The 20,789-nt window shown below is 42.7% G+C and overlaps 1 protein-coding gene across 1 annotated transcript; it reads right to left on the bottom strand.

Annotated features, from left to right (window-relative positions):
* Window positions 1–4,142: 4,142 nt before the first annotated feature.
* On the bottom strand, window positions 4,143–12,894 carry ciartb (circadian associated repressor of transcription b). The gene is made up of 6 exons (XM_085779083.1): window positions 12,756–12,894; window positions 9,999–10,458; window positions 9,597–9,672; window positions 8,884–8,962; window positions 6,855–6,981; window positions 4,143–5,810 (listed from the first exon to the last, which is right to left on the bottom strand). Exons 2-6 carry the CDS (start codon window positions 10,416–10,418, stop codon window positions 5,418–5,420), a joined length of 1,095 nt encoding a protein of 364 aa, XP_085635209.1. The 5' UTR covers window positions 10,419–10,458; window positions 12,756–12,894; the 3' UTR covers window positions 4,143–5,417.
* Window positions 12,895–20,789: the final 7,895 nt, after the last annotated feature.

Below are 20,789 nucleotides of genomic sequence, written 5' to 3'. Positions count from 1 at the left end.
CGGGATTGAAACATGTCCATGTCAACATGTTGCTGAATATTCATCATTCATTAATTCACTTGGATTAAATGTTTAATTATCTCATTTATGAATTTCATCATTTCTGCTCTGAACACGCTCGGTGAAGAATTTATTAGAGCCTCCTCAACAACAAAATCTTCCTGTGTGATCTAGCTTGTACATTATAACTTTTCACAGGCACAGGAAATGGATGTGATTGAGTCACATCCGTTTCCTGTGTGTGCATTTCATATAGTATAATATTTGCTGTTTGAAATATCAAAAACCTAGTAAGATATTCAGGATCAATGCTGGAAGACCCACGCAGAATAGCAACGGTGCTCTTTGAACATTATTTTTTCTCCTAAAAGGGCTGAGGATAACCTATTGGAGACGGCAAAATCAATAGAACTGTACTCAACCACAGAGGCCACTGCAGTCTGTATCCGTGATCAATGTACTTGGTGACCACTTGGCTCCGGAGACCACAATATTCCCAATGCAGCATGAGGATGAAACAGCAGCTAACCTCCTTTATGAAGAATTGATTTGTCCACATCAATGCAGTATATGCTGTGGAAGTAAAATGAAAAAATGTTTGTTTTCAACATGTCCATATTAACTGACATGTGAAGTAAAGCTGAGACAATGACTGACCAGACCTCAGATAGTGTTTATTCAAACTGCTTAGGAGTTTCGTCCAGTGGAGACCCTCCCTGCAGTGGAAAGTAGTCACAGATTGTGGTGGCTGTGTCATCATTTGTATAACCTGCTCTCCTAATAATTGAGCGTGGGATATTTTGAGTTCACGGTTCTCTCTTAATTAAGGGTGCTTAGTCCTCTGACAGATGAGACCATTATCTCTGTAGGGTGTGAATGAATCATCTGTACAGTCCATAATAACATAATGAGCTGCTTCCTTTGCGTTGCAGGCATCAGATCACACGTGAGACATCTTCATGCAGAGTTGCTTAGTTTTCTGAAGCACATAACTCTTGCTGCTCTAACAACCTGTGAATCATCGCAGATGCAAGCAATTAATTTTTGTTTTGTTTTGGTGGTGAAAGAAAAAAATATATAACAGGTTTGATTTTATGAGGGAATCAATGGGCCTTGATTTTATGTCCAAAAACCCAAGTGACCATTAAGCTTTGGACCTTGATGCTTAATAACAGAGCAGCTGATGCTCTGTCTCTTCTCTGTCTGGCTCTGAGATGCTAACAGGTTGCAATCTGCTGGTAGCAAATCAGTTCTGGTCACAGCATAATTATGCTTGAGATGACTGGTGTCGTGACTGCCTTTCAAAATTGCAGGATTAAAAATTACAGCCATGGTTAACATTAACATCAACCATCCAGCTGTTGAATTACAGGAGAATGTAGTTGGTAAATTGAGTCTTACAGCCGGAAGAACATTCTTTGAAAGGTCTATCTGCCCTTAATTCACTATCTGCAATGAGCAAATTGGAGCTTTTTATAGAACAAAATGAGACATAATGTTTTTTTGACTTGAATATTTTTACGGTATTCATTTTCTGATTGGGTAGTTAGCTGTTAGCTGCTGCTTTACATCTGCCCCTTTTTGTCTGGAAAGACTTGAAAATGAATTGCTGATATGTATAAATAACTGCAGCCGAGAGAAGCGCTTCCACCTTGGCTCCTATTCAACACCACACTGCCTTGTCATTTTATACTCAGCTGGAGCTCAAATCAAGGCCAATTTACAATGAAAGGGTAGCTGGAGAGAATTAAGCTCTATTTATTATTCCTTCCGGCTTTTTGCAACTGGAACTATGGACCTGTCCTCCTCCCTCCTCTCTTCTTTTCCTCTCCCACTCGCCTTTGAAAGCTTTCAACAAAAGGCACCCATCCCTGCTCCTCCAGTAATGATTAGTCTTTGTAGATTTGCCCACACTTGGCCTCAGTGTGAAAAAACAAAACAAAAAACACTGACATCAATCAATCTTGTACATCATAACCTCTGTTAAGCTTTAATATGGAAATATGATTTCTTGTCCAAGGTAATATTGGCCCATAATTTTACCAAATAATTCTAGTGCCACTTATGTAGTTAAACACATTATTGAATGAACAGGATTTCAATTATCATCACTTGTGTGTGTTTTTTTGTGTGTGTGCATGTGACACATTTCAGGTTCTTTTAATGCAAAACTGGATATTTTTGTCACATTTATTTTTACGAATACGCATTTTGTAATGTATACAAATAAAGTACTGTATGCCATCCCATCTGCACATCCCTGATATTCCTTTGATCATTGTTATATTAATTGCTGTTCTGTTTTACAGCACATCACATGTTCACTTGCAGCCTTATCACTGCATAATTTGGTCCAATCCCCTCAGCAAGCTCTATGAGAAAGGTGCCTTTTTGTTGATGCAGCTCTTCCTATCATTCATAACAACTTCCCTTTCCAGGGCGAGTGTGGGGCTGATCTGTGCCAGCTGTCTGGATATCTATGCTGTCAGGTCTTTGAGTGCACGTGAGTCCAGACCATTAGCCTTGCCCTGGGAGATGGAATCTGGGGCGGCAACGCTGAAACAATGCGGTCTGGATAATTGACCCCTGTACCTCATGCCAATCACCTCTTTTAATCTGGAAAAAAGAGACACGTGACTACACTGTGCAATTCAGAGAATGACAAATCAAAAAAGAAAAAGGTGGTAGACATCCATTTTCAATCTCCTTAACCTCCCAACAGATTGTTTTCCAGGCCACAGAAATTCCATTCACCCTCTGAGAATACATCATGTTCTTAAACTGACAGAAGAAAATACAATGTCTAGGATGGGCTGACTGAGAATGAATCCACAGTTTAGATGTTGTAGTGGTTTTGCAAGAAAAAAAAGTGGCTTTGAGAAATTATCTTGGTTTTTGGGATGGTGTATTTCCTATATGAGAATGACTTTCATGATTTGCAATGTTAATGCATGGTGTATAGTGTCAGACAAAAAGATACCGTCACCGTGTTTTCTGCACAGTAGCATAGGGCGAGCTCATTATGTTTACATCTTCACCTATAGATGGCAGTATTCTGTTTTAGATTTGGAAACACTAGTCATCTCTAGCTGGCAGAAATACTGCAAGTCTTATGGCCTGTCAAGGTGATGGTTCCTTATGAGCAAAGCTAATGATGTGGCACTAGGTAGTAGGAGTAGCAAATGGTGTCTTGCATCACTCACAGCTTTAGAAAGTGGATTTAATTGCTGATTTTAGGAGTACAGTATAGGCTTCCACAGCACAATCAAAATGCACTTCTTCCGTGAAGTGCAAATTTGCAAAATGTTAAAATCTGCCAGATATTTTGCACGTACAGAGGCATTCCAGGGATTTTTCGCTCTGAAAATGATGCTCATATATCCATCATTTCCTCTATTATTATCATTCCACGAGTCGCCATTGTTTGTTTGTACAGGCAGGTCGCATGGTTGTGGCTCTTCTGCCTGATTTGCCTACAGCCATGTGGAAATAGACCTGTGTACGTATGAAAAAAAGTCTAACAGCACTTTCTGAGAAACATGAAGTGAATCTGAGCTGCAATATTTTGCTGCACTTCTTTAAAAGCAGAAATTTCACATGCAGCATAACTGTAGTGAAAATTACATCCTGCGTTCCAACAATAAATCTTATTATTCCTTCAGGAAGTAAGCTTCCTTAGAGAGATCCCAACCCACTCAGCCTGTAATTGGTCAAACTGTGAAATAAATCAGATTGCACCCTGTCTTTTGGGGTCTTTGAAGCTTAAATGACTGGCTTTAGATCTTGGTTAAGACTTACAAGGGGCTATTTCATAGATTCCCTTTGCTGACACAGTTGGCTTCCCCCCCTTGTGTTGTACCCATTAAATTATGCCTTTTTATAATGCTGCAAAGTGGTAGTGAATATTCCTCTCGAAAAAAAGGTGAAAGAGCTGAGTGGAATACTGGAGCAAAGGTATATATACGTAAATAAATAAATAAATAATCATAGCAAATTCAGAAATGTTTCAAACACTAAGACCCTTTTGGGATCATTTTTTAAACACAATGCATGATTGTAGAATCTCTTCATTTAAAAAGTTAAATGTCCCCCTCCATCACCTTTTATTGTGTAGATTTGTAATAAAAAACAATCTGTAGGCATTTTGCATCAAACAAATATAACCACATTTATTTTGAAAGTATAAAATTTCACACTATAAAGGCCACTTTTCAGGGTAAATCGACAACCTTTCCGTAAGATTTACACAGAGAAATACCTTGTCCCTCCCTGCTGGTCTAGCATACTGTCCAGTTCTGTGGCAAAAAAACAAACAAAAGAATTGTTCTACTCCACCACAGAAAGTAGTTGGCAAAGATCTGAATAATTTACTCAATACAGGAAAATGGCAGGAGACTGAGAATTCCTGATTTGTACATCCCACAGAGGAGCAGGTATTCTGAATGGTTCTCTCTCTTTATTAAACCAGCTTACAGGCACAGCTTGACATTACAGGCACTGTTTGCCTTCTACTGGGAGACTCAAAAAAAAAAAAGGAATCTGCAGTTGACATTCTTTACAATGGCACCAGTCAGGCCATAAGAGCATCCCCATGGAGAGAGAGCATCCTCTGTTAGTACAAGCAGGACGACTAGTACTGCAGACCTCGCTGTCAGAGGCCGTTTGGCTCGCTGTGGATCTGGTTGAGGTGTCCACACTTTGAGCGTAGCGTTCACATTCCTACTCAAAAACCGTGACGTGGTGCCCACTGAGGTAGAACAGTTGTACCAAAAAGACTTATTTATAAAGTATACAAATGAGTAACAGTCACATCAATAAACTTAAAAGTGGAGTCATGGAGGGGAGGGGAGGGTGGGAAGAGGGGAGGGGAGGGGAGAAAATAACATCACATTTCACCCACGTAATCAGCACAACAATATGTAGACCACTGACATGTCTGGATTTCTGAAAAACTCCCTTCCTGCACTAACTACCCCTGCGGTTCTTTCCCTTTCAGGCAATAATGGCGGTTTTTCACAGATACTCAAACTATATTATTGCATCTACAAGCCAGCGAGCAACAATTCGCCTGTGAGATCACTAGCTCTGATGATCACGGTATGTGAAATCTATCCTTCCCACTCTCACTCACGCTATTCAAGAGTGCAAACGAAAAGAAAAGGAAAAAAAAAAAGAGTCAACAAAAGGGAACTAAAGCAGACACTTGTCATGTCAGAGAGGGCGCATTCCCATACAGAGTACAACATATTTGTCGACACTCCTTCCACATTAAAGAGGAGTCTGTGACGTCCCTTGTGAAAGCGCTCGTCTCCCCTGAAGGCTGGAATGGGCTAAGCAAGCTGACTGGCTCCAAGTGTCGGCAAGGCGAGGCCGTGCTGTGCGGTGCTTACAGCGGGACACCCGGCCCTCTGTGTGGACTAGGACCAGCTGCTGTCCATCAAACCTCGTGTCTCCTTGCGGGTGATGATGCTTTCTGTTGATTTTAGGAGCCTCTCTAGACAGGGCGCGTTGATTTTGCCCGGCGGAAGGCCTCTGGGCACCGAGTCTGTCTTAGTGTGGGTGTCTGTGCTGGACGACACAGCGTTATCCTGGGTTAGGTCTCTGTCTCTGGGGGACAGCAGGTGCCTGGGGCCAGCCTGGGCCTGCTCTGCTGTCGGGGAGCAGATCGGTGATGTGTGGAGCCACTTCAGGTTATTGGCGGAGTAGGCTCCAGCAGGAGTGAGGTCGGTGACTCTCAGGGCTTTGGCACCGACTGGAGGGTCACTCATGGTGACGGGGCTCACGGCTGCAGAGGTGGTCACTGGAGATAGCTGTTGGGAAAGAAGGAGACGTGGTTTAGTTTCATTCATCTAGTATTTATATTTCAGGATCAATTTTAACCAATCAACAAGAAATCTCTAAAATGGTCAGCATTAGCCAAGAAAGCTAGATTTACTACCTCTTTTAGCACCATTTTTACCACAACTTTTTTTTAAATTTTTTGTCCAAACAAATAGTAAACTAGCAAAATACTGGGAAAAATATTTTATTATCACAAACAAAATTCCACACATCGTGGCTCTAAACTGAAAATAATTAAGGCCTGGTTACAGGGGGCAGTGCAAGAAGCTAGAATTAGCATCATCTAGACTTGTGTTCATGGCCAAGTGAAAAACATAACTCCAAACATTTGTCTCCTGTCTTCTTTATTTTGGTCTCTACCGACTCCAGAGAAAAATACCTGGCCCTTTAGCAACAACATGTTGTTCACTAGCTAACTTACTAGCTTTGTCGAGGGAGCACTAAAGTGAATACTTTAACACAAAGACATATAAGCAAAAGAATGCCATGGTAACACACTATTGGATGATAATAACCTGTGCATTTATATGAGCACAATAAACAGTCATTTCACCTGAGGTTAATACAGAAGTACTGATTATAGGAGCTTTAAAATTACTGTTGCTTTTACTGCAAACTACAGAACAGCTTCTTTGTGGTGACAGAAACTAAAACGCCACCTGGTTATTGGAGGGTGTGTTGGGATTAGCTCCAGAAATAAACCCTCACCAATTAAATGTACAGGAATGTTCCGGTGTATTCTGACCTTTCTTATCCCCGTAAGGGACACTCCTCCAAAACTACCTTTTCTCCTTGGTCATTGTTCCTAGTGAACCTGAGACTGCAGTAATACCTCAGTAAAAATAGATTTTAATCCTCCCTTCTCTATCCCAGACCTGTGATTAAAAATAATAATGGATATTCTTGTCCCTCCTTCACTGCATCGTCACCATATGTTCCTGGCAGCAGGCCTTGTTCAACCCAAGAGCTCTTACACAACAGTTCTGCTTTTTTTTTTTTTTAAACAAATTTACCTTCGGTTTCTTGGTAGGAACGGCTTCCTCTGTCTGTGTGACAGCAACTTGGTCTTGGAGTTTTACATTAGGGAACCAGCTCTTCAGCATATCCTCCATTTTAAGAATGATATTAATGTATTTCTCCCTGTTAAAAACAAAGAGGGAGAGGAGGGGAGAGGAAGAAAAAGAGATTTAGAAATATTTACTCAGTCATAAATGAGTAATCGACCAAAAATCTTGCCAACCTGTTCTCAGAAATCTTATCTCTCCATCAAGCTCACACAGGAAATGTGCAATCTTGAACAGCGCGTGAAACACTCACTCAGCAAAGGCTGTGCTCCATGTGTGAGTGTGAGTGTGTGTGGTGGGGGGGGGGGAATTGTCTTAAGCACATTTCTCACATGTTTTCAGCTCACATGTGGCCTTACGTATAACAGTTCTGTTCGCCTCTAAATATAAACACTCAAGCCACAACGGTCTCTAACAGCGTCATTGTGAAAACAAACTAAGTCGCGCTGACGCAGTTCTCGTTGGAGGTGGGCAAAGAGCGGTGTCCCATTAACTCCCACCCTGTCAAACCCAGATGGTGGGTAGGGATTAGCCCGTGTCATATGATCAGGACCATCCTGCTATACTCCATTCAGAGCATGTTAAATTCATGTGAAAGATTATCCGCAACAGTGACTGCTAAAAAAGTCACTTTGATCCTATCTGCCATTGTGTTGCTGCTGGGGCTGCCAGCTGGCAACACAGAGCAGGCACAGGGAGCAAAGGAGAGAGAGAGGGAGACGGAGGGAGGGAAGGAGAGAGGGAGCGAGGGAGGGGTGTAGTCCACCTTGCAGCCTCGGCCCCGGCTGTCTGCAGGGAGGCTGCCACACCCACTCTTTGTCTCCCATATGAGCACAGCAGCTGGTGGGTGAGGACTCCAATTAGTTTGTGCCACACTCAGCAGCATTGCGCTGGGTACCAGTGAACCCCGATGCAAAGCCTCACAGTGACTATCTAACCAGCACAACGCACTCTGCTTTCCAAACACGTATCTGGTCAGAAGTGCTACTTTAAATTCCGGACTCAGTGATACATGAAGCTGCTATTTTCTTCATAGACTTTTACTTTATTGATATTGTATAGAAATGGGCATTATTTGCTATTGTACAAAAGGTTTTTGTTGTCCAATTTAGCCCTGAAAATTATTATATTTATTGTGTGGTTTTACTAAGTCAATAAAAATGTGTAAATAAATATGCACTGGATTTTTATCTATTGATTGGCCAAAGCATAATGTTTTGTCCCACATGGCTTCGAAAATTAGACAGGATCTTATTGGAATTAACCAAAACGAGAGAGAGAGAGAAAAAAATCTTTTTCTCAATTAAATTATCATTCTTTATGTATCTTTTAAGGACATTTTATCATGTGGCTTTTTTCATCAGGAAATATTCTTATCTTTATCATGATGATTTCAACTTCAAATCTCTAGTTCTTAGCTTATACAAAATTAGATGGTAAAGCGAGGATGAGGATGAGAGCCATTTGCTATTTTTTTGTGTAAAAAATGATTCAAAATCACCACATTACTGGAACTGGAAGATTGTCTCTTTAAAAAAAAAGAGGTGATATCATACTCCATTATACCGTCTGACCAGTGGAGATCTAATCAAGTAGACATAAGTGTGCTGCTCCCGCTGTGCAGCCTGATACATTTTTAACAAGATTCCCAGCTATAGTGAGACGCAGCCACCTCTGCAGTAAATTTATCTTGGATGTGTGGGCGTAGCAGCTCTTTGCAGGGCAACCTGCTGTGAACCATGTGTCATGGACATGTTAGAGACCGCTTTGACCCACTGATAGTGAACACCATTTCTACCAGCTGTAATAGTGGCTGAATGAGTGTGTGGTTGTGTTTGTGATCAGATAGGAAAGACAAATGCTTTAAGTAAAATATATGCAAAAAAAACTGAAGCTGGGTACAACACACATGTCTCAGAAGGTATGGAGCTCACTGAAGCATGCAGAGCTGTATGTGGGTCACACTGAGGACACTTACCCCATGCAGGGGTTTTGCAGGACACCCATGATCCTCTGAATCCTGTCCATAGCCACGCTCTCCTGGAAACTGCTGAGTCCTGGAAAAGAAGAAAGTCGGTCGGTGAGCCACATGAACTGTGTTGACAGCAGGGCTGAGCGTGTGCAGCAGATGGGTGGTGTGAAATGTGTGTGTGTAAGGGAACAGACTCCCTGCCTCTGTGGCCAGGAAGTGTTGGGTCACACAAGGTTTTGGTTTGACAAAGATCCCAAACTAAGCAGTTTCAGCGGCTGTCTGAACATGGTGCTGTCTTCCACCTGTACAATACCTATCAGACTGGAGACATGGTACAGTATGTTCTCACCCTAGCCTATACCAAGCAGCTAATTTACAAAAATATACTAAAGAGGTAACTTAAAAACATAGCCAAACACTACCTCCATTATAAAAGATAGACACACACACACACAGGAAATACTTGTGGTTACTTGATAGCCCTACAACAATGAGCGTTTCAGACATCTCAATCTAAAATCTTGGGGACACAAATTCCATAGAGAGCGGCATTCTATGCAGCCTATTGTTTTTCTCCGAGACACAAGAAAGACAAGGGCACACAGAGACAGACAGGGATGTTTCATATATACAAAATTGGTTGAGTTAAACAGTGTGAATCAACTGAGATTTTTCTCGAGATAGAAAGAGGAAAAAAAGATATGAAATGAGTGACTTACGTTCTCTGTATCTCCCTGAACGAAGGCCATTCAAGATTAATGACAGTGGATGAATGTAGCATTGTAGCTCCATGCACTGAAAACAAACAAAGAAGTGATATCACTGTCAAGATGTGTTGGAAAAGCTGATATCATTTTTAAATATAAAAGCAGCTCAACCCCAAACTCCCCCTGCTAGGCTATTTATTAACTATGTTTGACTTCTGATGGAGGAACTGTAGTTCCTGCAAAAAAGCATGACTAATTCTGTTTAAAGAACTACAGGGAGGGTCAACTTTACTGGAAATGTCGTACACTCTGTAAAAACGTCAGAGGAGTCAATCTAGTTGACAGGGCATGCTCTAGTTTTGCTGACACTGTCAACCACCTGGGAAACGAACATGAGCCGCAGAGGTTTCTCACCTTCCTGCTGAAAATTCTGTCTTTCTCCGACATGCTGGAAATGAGCTGCCGTTCCTTGCGCTGCTCCTCCTCCGTGGAGATGTGACGTCTCTTCAGTGCTTGCTGAGTGTTTTTGCCATTCGTTTTCTCTCCTTGTGCTTTGCTTAGTCCAATGGCGCTGTCATATGTCTCTGTGCAGCCGGGGGTAGATCCCCAGCTGGAGGCCTCCCTGACCTCGCTCCAGTTACCGCTGCCCTCCTTCACCTCACTGCTCCGGAGGCAGCTGCCGTCAGATGGGCCCAGGTGTGGCGGAGCACTGGGGGATGGAGGAGCCTCTGTCTGGCTGTGCTTTCTGGTACAGTCAGACTCCCATTCGCTCTCATTGTCCTCATTGTCACTAGCCAGCCAGTCAATGGAGTTGTCCGAATCCGTAGCAGACATCCTCGGCTGCAGGCTCTAACTAGCACTGACCATCACTGACCTGCGAGAGAGAAAGTCATTGTTAGTGTTACTATGAAGATGAGAATTCAAGCCCTATACCAGCTGAAATATATGCAGCAGCAGTCTGGCTGAAAAGAGAAGTACTTAAAATATTGACACACTGAAATGTACTTAAGCCAAAACCACAGGTTTGTCTAAATTACACACAAAAAAAAAAAACACACTGCACCTTCAACCAGGCAGACAGAGCGCTCTGAGCAGATGGTGGCTATGAGAGCAAAGGTGTTGAGGCCACAATGACCTGTTTGTTTTTCAGATGCAACACCTGAGCCAGTAAACACCAGCCCACGACCATCAAAAGCAAACACCAAACACCCCAGTGTCCACAACAACAGCCCTGCTCGGCCCTCCGCCGCTCAAGGACGGAAATCTTTTATAGTCATTGTAAATCTCTGCATCGTGACGTCACGCGGGGACAAACGTCTGCATTTTATCTGTATCAGCTGACGCCACCGCACTCATTCATGTTGTTAGGTTGTTTATTTAAAAGGGGAAGGGGGCGGGGGGGTGTCCTCCACCATGACAACCAGTCCCTCAGACTGTGCAGACCTCCCATCAATACATGGGACACTTATGAGAGGGAGGACAAAATATAAAAAAAAACAAGAGGTCGGTGCTGTCTTTTCATAACGTGAAGACCAAAGGAAAACTCCTCCGATACAAACGCTCGTCGTCACGGATGCTTAATTGCTTGTGGGATCTTTGCATCTCTCCAACATGTTTCCTCAGTGATTAGAAGATAAAGGAAGTGAGAGCAGCATTTTCAGCACAGAGATTATTTTTGGGCTTTGAATAGTTAGCGCCTGCCATGTCTCCTGTTTCCTGTGAAGTTTGAGGGTAGGAGAGTTAATTGCTCCCTAGTTCTTTGTCTCAAGACGACCACCTTGTGATCTTATTGTTACAGGGGAGGGTGGAGCAGAGATTTACTGGTTTACAGGCTCTAACGTAACACAAACGCACAACCCACACATACACATGTATAAAAAATTGATGTGTCTGGTCGCTGTGTGTGTTACTGTGTTATTTATAATGATAATAATAAAGTGGGCAGTGGAGACAAAAGAAGTGCAAACGAAAAGGCTTGTGCAGTTGCCAAAGAAACAGATATGATAAAATACACAGTATATATCACAATATCCTGAGTTCGGATTTACGTGGTATGAGAAATTTAAGAATTTCAGACAAAGATTTCAAGAAACTGATATCTACTTTCCATACTTGCATAAACACCACACAATCAAGTAACAGCCATTCGGGTGAGTCAAGGAGAAGCCTTAATCTTATCCAACCTGGTTGTAATCAAACTTTTGAGGAATCTCATATTTTAATACAAGCTAAAAATATTTCATTAGATCCTATAATAAGATGATGCCCTCACGTGTCTGTCTTTATAAGAAAACCTACTGATGCAGCTTCAGAGAAAAAAAGCGACCACTTGTCCTTTCACTTCCCATTTAAAATCACATTACGTAGGCCTTCATTCACTACACCTGAAATGATGGTGTATATATAACCGTGAGCTGTTTCCCTCCTGATTTGATTGTGTAAGTAAAATAACACACACACCAGCACCACACTTATACATCATTTGTCCTGGGCCTTTGAATGCACCACACAGGCTTTACAGTACCACAGATTCAAATTCACATGTTTACATGTGACACACACATTTCTTTGAACACACCACCAAACCAGATAGTCTTTATGATGTCCGTGTGTCTCCATCTACCTGTGTAGGTGGGGCACCTGAATAGAGATGCCCACCACTGGACAGATACTAGAGACTCTAACTCAAAAAGGTGATACAAAGGAATTAGATGGGTGAAATGTCCCACATCCATAGGGGTTTTTTTTGCTTCCTGCCTCTAAAAAAAATGTAAGAATTCTTGTTATCGGATCTATTGGATTAACGCAGGCTAGGGTTCAAACCAGTTGGGTAACAGACACAATAGACTTCCTCATCAGTCATAGTAAATTTGACAGCATTCACACTATAAGTGGAATCGCAGGCCGATGTGATAATCATTGTCACACCTAAAGTCGCGTCATTAATCCCAAACAACAACACAAATAGGCTACCTGCCCGTTTCCTATCATCGAGCCCGGTGTCACATTCCTCTGCGTGTTGATTTTTTTTTTTTTATGTGTGTGTGTGTGTTTTTGTTTTTTAAAAATAATAAATTCTTCTCCGCGCCTCACGCGTCAATCGGCGGCGGTTTGGTGATGTGATGTGTGATCTTCAGTGAGATAGATCTGCCTCAGCTGACGGTGTCTTACCTTCCCAGGATGGAGCGGCGGGTCCTGTTCGCTTCCTTTGTTCAGCGGGTAAATCCAGCAGGTCTGTCGGCGTCGGGGGGCAGAGAGCAGCTGATGTGTTGGATGTGCGGTGCGTGAGCGAGGAGGCAGAACAGCCAGTGATCTGCCCGTGTTGCTTCTCCCAAGGCAACGTGTCTGGAGGGGCGGGACCACGGGCCTCGTGCTCGCCCATTCGCTCCTCGGTCGCTGCCGACCGACAAATCGGCTCGTGCTCTGACAGCAGCCGCCGAGCAATAGGCGAGTGCGGTTTACATATGCAAATGATATGGTAATGACACAAACACGTGGACACGCGGATCGGTTTCATTTCAGCAGCTGGGCGAAAAGTCAACCCAGGGCTAGTTTTGGTCATTCTACAGGCATTCTTCCTCATTATATCATCTGGATGATGATGCCTGACTTGTGGCACGTCAGTAAGCTGAGCAGCCTGGTGAAGGCGCAGTCAGCAATTTCAGGAACAACTGCGATAGACAGGAGTTTGCTCAAGGACAGTTGAGCAGACTATATTTAAACAAAGGCTGGCTGCATGGTCTAGACGGTCATTTTGTTCACTTTATAATAATTATTATCATCGGTGAGTATTGTTTACTTCAGTGAAAAACAGCAATAACACACTGCAAAAAACACTTATCAGAAAGTAACATGTTTTGAAATGTCAAAAGTAAAATTATTATTATTTGATCATGTTGACACATCAGTGTGACCAGCAGTTACATTTACAGTTGGTCAAGACAGAACCAAATTTGTTCTTTTCTTTAGGTAATTTAATTCATGTGTGTGTGTGTGTGTGTAAAAAGTTGTCTCTGAAAATGTAGTCTGTGAAAATGATCTATAATATATCACACAGGGATATATTATGCGATGTAGCCTAGCTATAAGAGCTCTTTTATCTAGGAATATAAAATTGCACAATGTTACGCAAAAGTGCAAGTAGCTTATAACTGTGTTCGACTTCAGTTCTTGGGGAAATGTGTTGCTGATATTGACAGTTTACATGAATGTGAGTCATTAGATTTATTCTGAATTGAGAGTGATGGGATTTAGATGGATTCTAATCAAGTTAATTTACAACAACACAATGTTTTTCATCTTCAAAAGGTCCAGGCTGGATTGAATCCCCCTACAAGCAGCACTGGTTGTAATTGGGGATGCACTTGACATGCAGAATGTGTTCAAGCTGGACTTTTTTTTTGCTTGTTTTTTTTTTGGACACAGTGACGGTAAAGGCATGACTCACAGGACCTCTGTTTGACTGCCTGAGAGGGTGGGATTAGGAGCACTCTGTCAGAGCCAGACGAGGATCCTGAGCCCGGAGCCAGTGAGTCACGAACCCTCTCGCAGCAAACGAGATCACGTGTGCTCCGGAGACACCCACTCAAACTCAGAAGGCATAACCAGCCTCTCCTTCCCTCTCTTCTCCTCATCTCCCCCTCAATTGATAATGAGGACAAACAGCATTTGAAACAACACATTTCTTCCTTCTCCTCTAACTGCAGACTGGGCAGGTCACATGTGAGCAGACACTGGGAGTTGTTTACAGAGCCAAACGCTGCTGCCCAGACTGTTTTAACAACTGGGTGCAAATCTGTCTGACAGAAAATGCAGCAGGACTTCTTGGAGTGTCTTCTGTGCCTTCTATAATGAGCTTGTGCCATGGTAATTAGATTGTGAGGACGTTTTATGGTCAAGTGATCATAGAGGAGCGCATGTGGCTACTTTCGTTTTATGTGCAGCTGTCGAAGGAAGCAGAATGAAGGCCGAACAAGGGCACCAGCAGCAGGCCCAGTGTCCCAGCCGGGGGTTTACACTCTGCTGCTGTTCTTTATCCACATCCTGCTGTGAAGAATGTGCAGCACATTCACCACAGCACCCATAAAGCCAGTTGAGGTGACGGGTCTTGCTGGCACGCTGCGCCACAATTTTTTTTTTTTTTTTTTTTTTCACTTTTCATTGTCCAGTAAGCCATTAAAATCTTTTAAACATTCAATAACCATTCTCCTGGCCTTCTGCTACCCCGGCCCAAGATCCTCCAGTGACCCCAGACTTTGTGACGACTAGAGCTTCCTACAGTTTCCCAGCAAACTCATTTCCCTTTTTAGTCTTCCAGGCTTCCCTGTCACTGTGGAATACATCACATCCACTTCAAAGCACAGGAAACGGACATCTACATTTTTTTTGGTGGGGGGATCAAAGATATATTTGAGACACATGCATGCTGCACTTTAAACTGTACACACACACACACACACTGTCTAAAATGTAGAGAAAACAGTGTCTGTGTTTACATAAGAAACTGATTCTCACAGCTGCTTCATTTTTTAAAGTGTCATATAGAGCTACAGCACAGATTCTTCTCAATATTTCAGTAAATCATCTGCGTGGTCTCCTGGAGAGTTTCTCTATGGACAATAATCCGGCTCCATTCTGTTACGCTGCAATTTGTCATCCGCATAAGGACCAGCAGCAGCAATTTGCAATCTCCTCACAAAGGGAACTCTTTTTATCTGCGTATTCTCCTGTCAGGATCCGAGATGAGTCACACGGCACAAACTGGCACTGTGATTTTCAATTTGTCAAAGAGGCTGGCTGATTCTGTATCCCACTGAGACTGGATGTCTCCGGCTCTCATTCATAAAAAATAAAAGCCAAATCAGAGACTCACTCCCACTTTATTATAGGGCACACACTAAACATCTGTCCTGTAGAAAAATGCAGCACATGTGCGTGGGTGCACATCAGTGCCAAGCCTCACCCTATGGCTTGAGAAAGTATGGAAGCCTTCTGGGACTTTTTTTATGCATGTGTGTACAATTTATTGTACTAGACGTTGCAAAATGTGTTTCTCATTTTCAGACAGGGTGACGTGTTTAATGCAAGAGCTGGCCTATTGAAAACATTCACTGGCCTGTGGTGTTCGTTAACGATCGCCTGAACTGACCTTTGTTTTGCATACCGTGCTATGTAACGAGAGAACCTGTTCTTACCTGCACGTATGCTGCAAATTGATATGGGCGTATATGTAATAGTGTTTGGGTGCTGTTGGCAGGGGAACATGCTTGCGTACATGTGTCTTGTCTTACTTGCAGCTGTCCCCTGCTGTGCATGAGCTGTGCATATGACTCAGCTCAGTGTACCCTGGCTGTGGGCCATATGCTGTCCTGTACCCAAATCTAGACCTATGGTGACGCTGGTGTTCCTGCATGTGTGTGTGACGGTGCAGGCTGTACACCGGACCGTGTGTCCCTAAATTGGGACACCAATCAGCAGGCTCTCCACAGCATTGCTCACATTATGACTGTTCACCACTAATAGCCAGAGTGCTACCCAGGCACGGGTTTTGGTTTGAGCCGGGGAGGGAGGAGAAGACCGACTGGAATGTTCATAACTGTGTTAACGACAACTAAAAGGCTGCTGCAGGGAACACAAACATAAACATAAACAGGTGAGCCATGACAGTGTGGAACAGACCATAAAGACCATCTGGCTGTGGTCGATGATGTTGATGTTGAATATTTAGTCATTCCACCGTATTGTAGCTTTGTAATCATAAACAACATTACACAACTTTCCTGTAAAGTTTGTGAGACCCTGGACCAGCTGCCTCAACTCGCCCCTTGTCGTTTAAAATAAATTGAGCATGGCTACCTCTACAAAGTATTTAAACCTTATTGGATTCATCAGTCAAATCTAGTTAAAATAGAATTTTGTAGCTTGGATCTCATGCTCAAAGTTTTCAGCACAGAAAAAAACCCCCCCAAAAAACATGATCTTGTTTCATAATGATCTCCGCATGTTCCACATTACAATCACAACAAGAGAACTCAAATTCACTACAGACTGAATCAGTGTGTTTCTGGCATTATTTGGGCAAAGCTTGCCTCAATCTGGATCTTGTAACTCTTGTTAATCTTGGTTAGAATGCACGTCCTTCACTTTACACTATTGTAGCTTATACTCCTCCAGATATGCCATCCTGTTACAGTAAATGTTAGTTCCACCGAGTTAACCCCGCCCACACACCACAAATGTGACTGCACGTAGTGTGGGCATGCTGCAGCAGTGTGGGAAAAAAATGCCAGTTGTGTGTGTGTGGCAAGGCTCAGCCAATAGCGTTCAGAGTTGGTGTTGGAGGTTATGTAGTCAGAGGAGAAGTGATACTGGGCGCATTTTTGTGACTTTAAAGGGTTGGACTTCCGGCACCCCGTCATGTACCCTCCCTCTCCCTTTGTGGCTTCTTCTCGATCCAGCTCCAGTCAGTCACATGCACTTCACTCCGAGAGAAAGCTCCCTGACCATTTTCCACACAGACAGTTCAGTTCACATGCAGGCAGTTGAGAATGTCTGGCAGCGAATCACTGTCAAATCTTTTATGGCTCTATGTGTGTGCGTATGTGTGTGTGTGTGTGTGGGTGTTTATACTCTCTGAACGGCTGCCAGAGCAGCTCAAGCGACAGTGGGATATCTATCTGCAGGGCTGAACGTTACATGTGACTGGGGTATATTTTAACTGGGTTATGTAAGTGCTCCAGCCTGCGCTCTCCACGCACAGATGAGGAGGTCTACGCATGATGCAGAGGACTGTGAGCTCACCACAAGCAATGCCTTCGCAGCACATTGAATAATTCCTTCACTAGGCTGCAACCTGGGCCAATACACACACTTCACAGAAACTGCCTTTTCAGTATTTGCACCGCACTTCAAAAACACCTTTGAAGATGGACTATACTCTCCTGTGATTCATATTGAAGCTTATCAGGAATGTGTCCATATTGATTTCAGATGATGTAACAATTTGAGTTAGTTGCATCAGTATAATATAATCTTATTGTGAAGGTTAGGGTTACATAAGGGGATTTATGAGAGATTAAAAAAAAAAAAGAACTGGAGTCAAAAAATAGAGAAGTAGATGTAAGCACTGACAGCTCCACTCAGACTTTTCTGTCACTGTTGAATAGAGATTCAGCTGTGGATTGTGGTCAAGTGGCGTGAAATAGGCAGATAATTGAGTAGTCATAACATGTAGACATGATGCAGACACATCTTGATGGGTTGACCAAGTCTTTACTTGAGTCTCCCTGTGGAGAACTGATGAGATGGCTGACAACAGGCTAGCCGCCAAATCTATGTCCAATGTAGAGCTACCCACGCTCCCTCTGCTAGCACTTTTATGGGATCGTTATGTGGGCGTTTTTGGTGTGAGATCCTATCTAGAAGTGGCGCGATATGGGCTGATAATTTCTTAGTAGGCAACCATCCAATCTCACTCTCAGAGGAGCCGGTGATGATAGTTAGTTCATAGCTAACTTTGACCTGATACTTCATCACAGGCCTGACGTGTCCTTTTCATCAGACTGGGGAGTGTTTTTTTTTTTGTTTGTTTTTTTAATTGATAAAAGCATTTTGTTGTACACATGCTAATCAACTGCTGTTATATTTACTCATGTAAAGAAATTAATGCCAAAGGTTTGATACGTTTGTTACAACATTTCAAAAACATGCAATGACTCATGCTCTCTTGAAACCAATAAGTCACTGGCTGTTTCAGGTTTTTTTTTAAGTTTGAAAAAAAAGAAGAAAGTTCCATTGTTTTAAATATTCAGAAATCACTGCATGATTATTCCCTAGTTGTTGTTGTTGGGGCCCTTCCTGGTCTTATCCTTAAAGAAAACAACTGTTTTCCTCAGTGTGTAGCAAAAAACATGCTCATCTAATACACTGGAGTTGTCAGCACATTCTGGGCTTTGTTTTGCTGCAGTGATTAATCTGTTGAGTTTCTTGAGTAATGGTTTAGACTGTAAAACACCAGAAAAGGCACAAAATGTTCCATAACCCAAGTTGATGTCATTACAAGACAAAAGCAACACATTTTCACATTTGAGATGCCTGAATACTTTTTCCCTAAAAAAAAAAAAAAAACGTAATTAAACTGCTTGACTCACTATTTAATTAATTTTCTGTCTCAAATCGTAAAAGTGTTGCTATTTGCGGTGTTCAAATTTGAAAAGGGAGATAAGACATTTGAAAAAGAACAAATTGAACAAATCAGCCTCTTTTTCACTGGACAATCGAACTGAAACTTTGTTATATTTATTAAAGGTAAAGGTAAAGGTACTTTATTGGTCACATATACAGCTAGTACAGTGAAATTCTTTCTCTGCATTTAACCCATCCCTGAGGATTAGAATATGCAGCTGCACAGTTACCTCTTGTTGTTTTGGATTCAATAAGTCACTCTGCACAATCATTTTTGTACAGCAGCTGATCAGGTGATTCATAACAAAATTTCCAGCTAGACATTGTGTCCTTTTCCACCAGTGAAGCCTGTCCCGTTTACAGTTATATTGAATATTGGTCATAATGTTTGTCGTGAGAGCTGACGTGGAGCATAGTATTCACCCATTCTCAGACCCTAGAAATTTCCATCCAGAGCAGATCTTTAATAGCGGAGGTTGTTTGCGGCTAACACGTGTCCTTGGCCATGCCCCAGGTGTGAGGTTCCTGCTTTCCTCACCAATAGGAACAGAAAAGGTTCAATGTGGGCTTTATTTATTCTCCTTTCTTGTGTTATGCTGCTGCAGTCACTACACTTGCATAACATGAGGCCCACATTAGGACTACAGCTCTTTTGTTTGGATGCCATCCCAACCTTTTAAAGTGAAAAAAGTACCTGGCATCTCTCCAATCTTCTTCTGAGAAGCAGTGCTGAACTTCAACGAGGGACCACGGAGAGTATGCTTCTCCTTCATCACCTCATTTTGAGACAGCAACATCAAGGTGGCACTTAAGAGTGGTGACTGTGCCCTGTACTTAGCAACAGGACACCTACTGCACCTGCTCTTATGCACGAACTGAGATTGAGACATGTGTAATGGCCTAAAATGTCAACAGCATGCTGTGCATTTACAGTAAAACCATTTAAGAGCGCTTTAATGTGCGCTGACATTATATACCTGTATGCGATGAAGTCATACAGGAACCTCTCTAAAATGTTTCGCAGTTTAGCAGGTTGAATCATTGCATCAAGATGGCACTGATTTGTGGTATAGCGGCGCGCATGAGGTGTGCAAGTCTCAAAAGAGAGCTGAGGAGCAAGAGGAAGAGGAGGAGGGGTGGTGGGTGGTGGGAGACTTAGATAAAGAGAGGGGAGGACAGGTGTCAAAGTGTGGTGGTTACAGAAAGTACATGTGGAAGGAGCGTGAGGGACCTGAGGGACTCTAGGGTCTGACTTACTGCTGCTGCTGCTGCTGCTGTGTCCAGAGATTGGCCCCTGTGCAGCTCTGTGCTTATTCTGGGATACACGTGACATACTCTCTCTCTCTCTCTCTCTCTCTCTCTCTCTCTCTCTCTCTCTCTCTCTCTCTCTCCCCTGCCCCCAACTCTCTCTTTCTCTCTTACACACACACACACACACGCCTCCCATCCCTCCACATACAGTACACTAATCCTGTTCCTGCCCCCTCATACATTTTTTATCTTCCTCTCTTAATTCCTTCAGTGATCTTCCAGTCAGTCACCTCAGCCTCTTCTGACGCCCTCCCTCCCCCCTCCCTCTACTTTTTTTCTCGTGCCCCTTTTGCCCACAAGTACACACATGTGCAAACAGCAGCATCCCTCCTCCATGTGATGACTTCATTGAATAACGCATCCAATTTTAGTCTTTCATAGATGTTTTTTTTTTTTTTTTGAGGGACCCAGCATCCACAGGAATGTGTTTTTCACTTTCCCTCCAACTGGTATTTTTAGACACATTTTGAACATTACAATTTCACTTTAAAATTGCAGAAAATTGCTGATTCTGTTTTAGATAAAGACTTCATGTAGCTGGTGAAGAGAATGAATGTGACACTCTACACAGTCCTCCACAGGGTCTAGTGTCTATTATCATGTGCGGAGTGGTGAATGAGTGAGAGAGGGATTGATTTTTGGACACAGGTCAAGATCCTGGTGGAGATTTGCCTGAATAAACCTTCTCTTCAGAAAACATTTCAGCATGTG

This window comes from Trachurus japonicus, chromosome 6 (assembly GCF_045865225.1).
Source record: "Trachurus japonicus isolate A0001 chromosome 6, Traja_1.0".
NCBI lineage: Eukaryota > Metazoa > Chordata > Actinopteri > Carangiformes > Carangidae > Trachurus > Trachurus japonicus.
The sequence above is the reverse complement of the archived record's forward strand: the minus strand, read 5'-3'. Positions and strand labels throughout refer to the sequence as shown.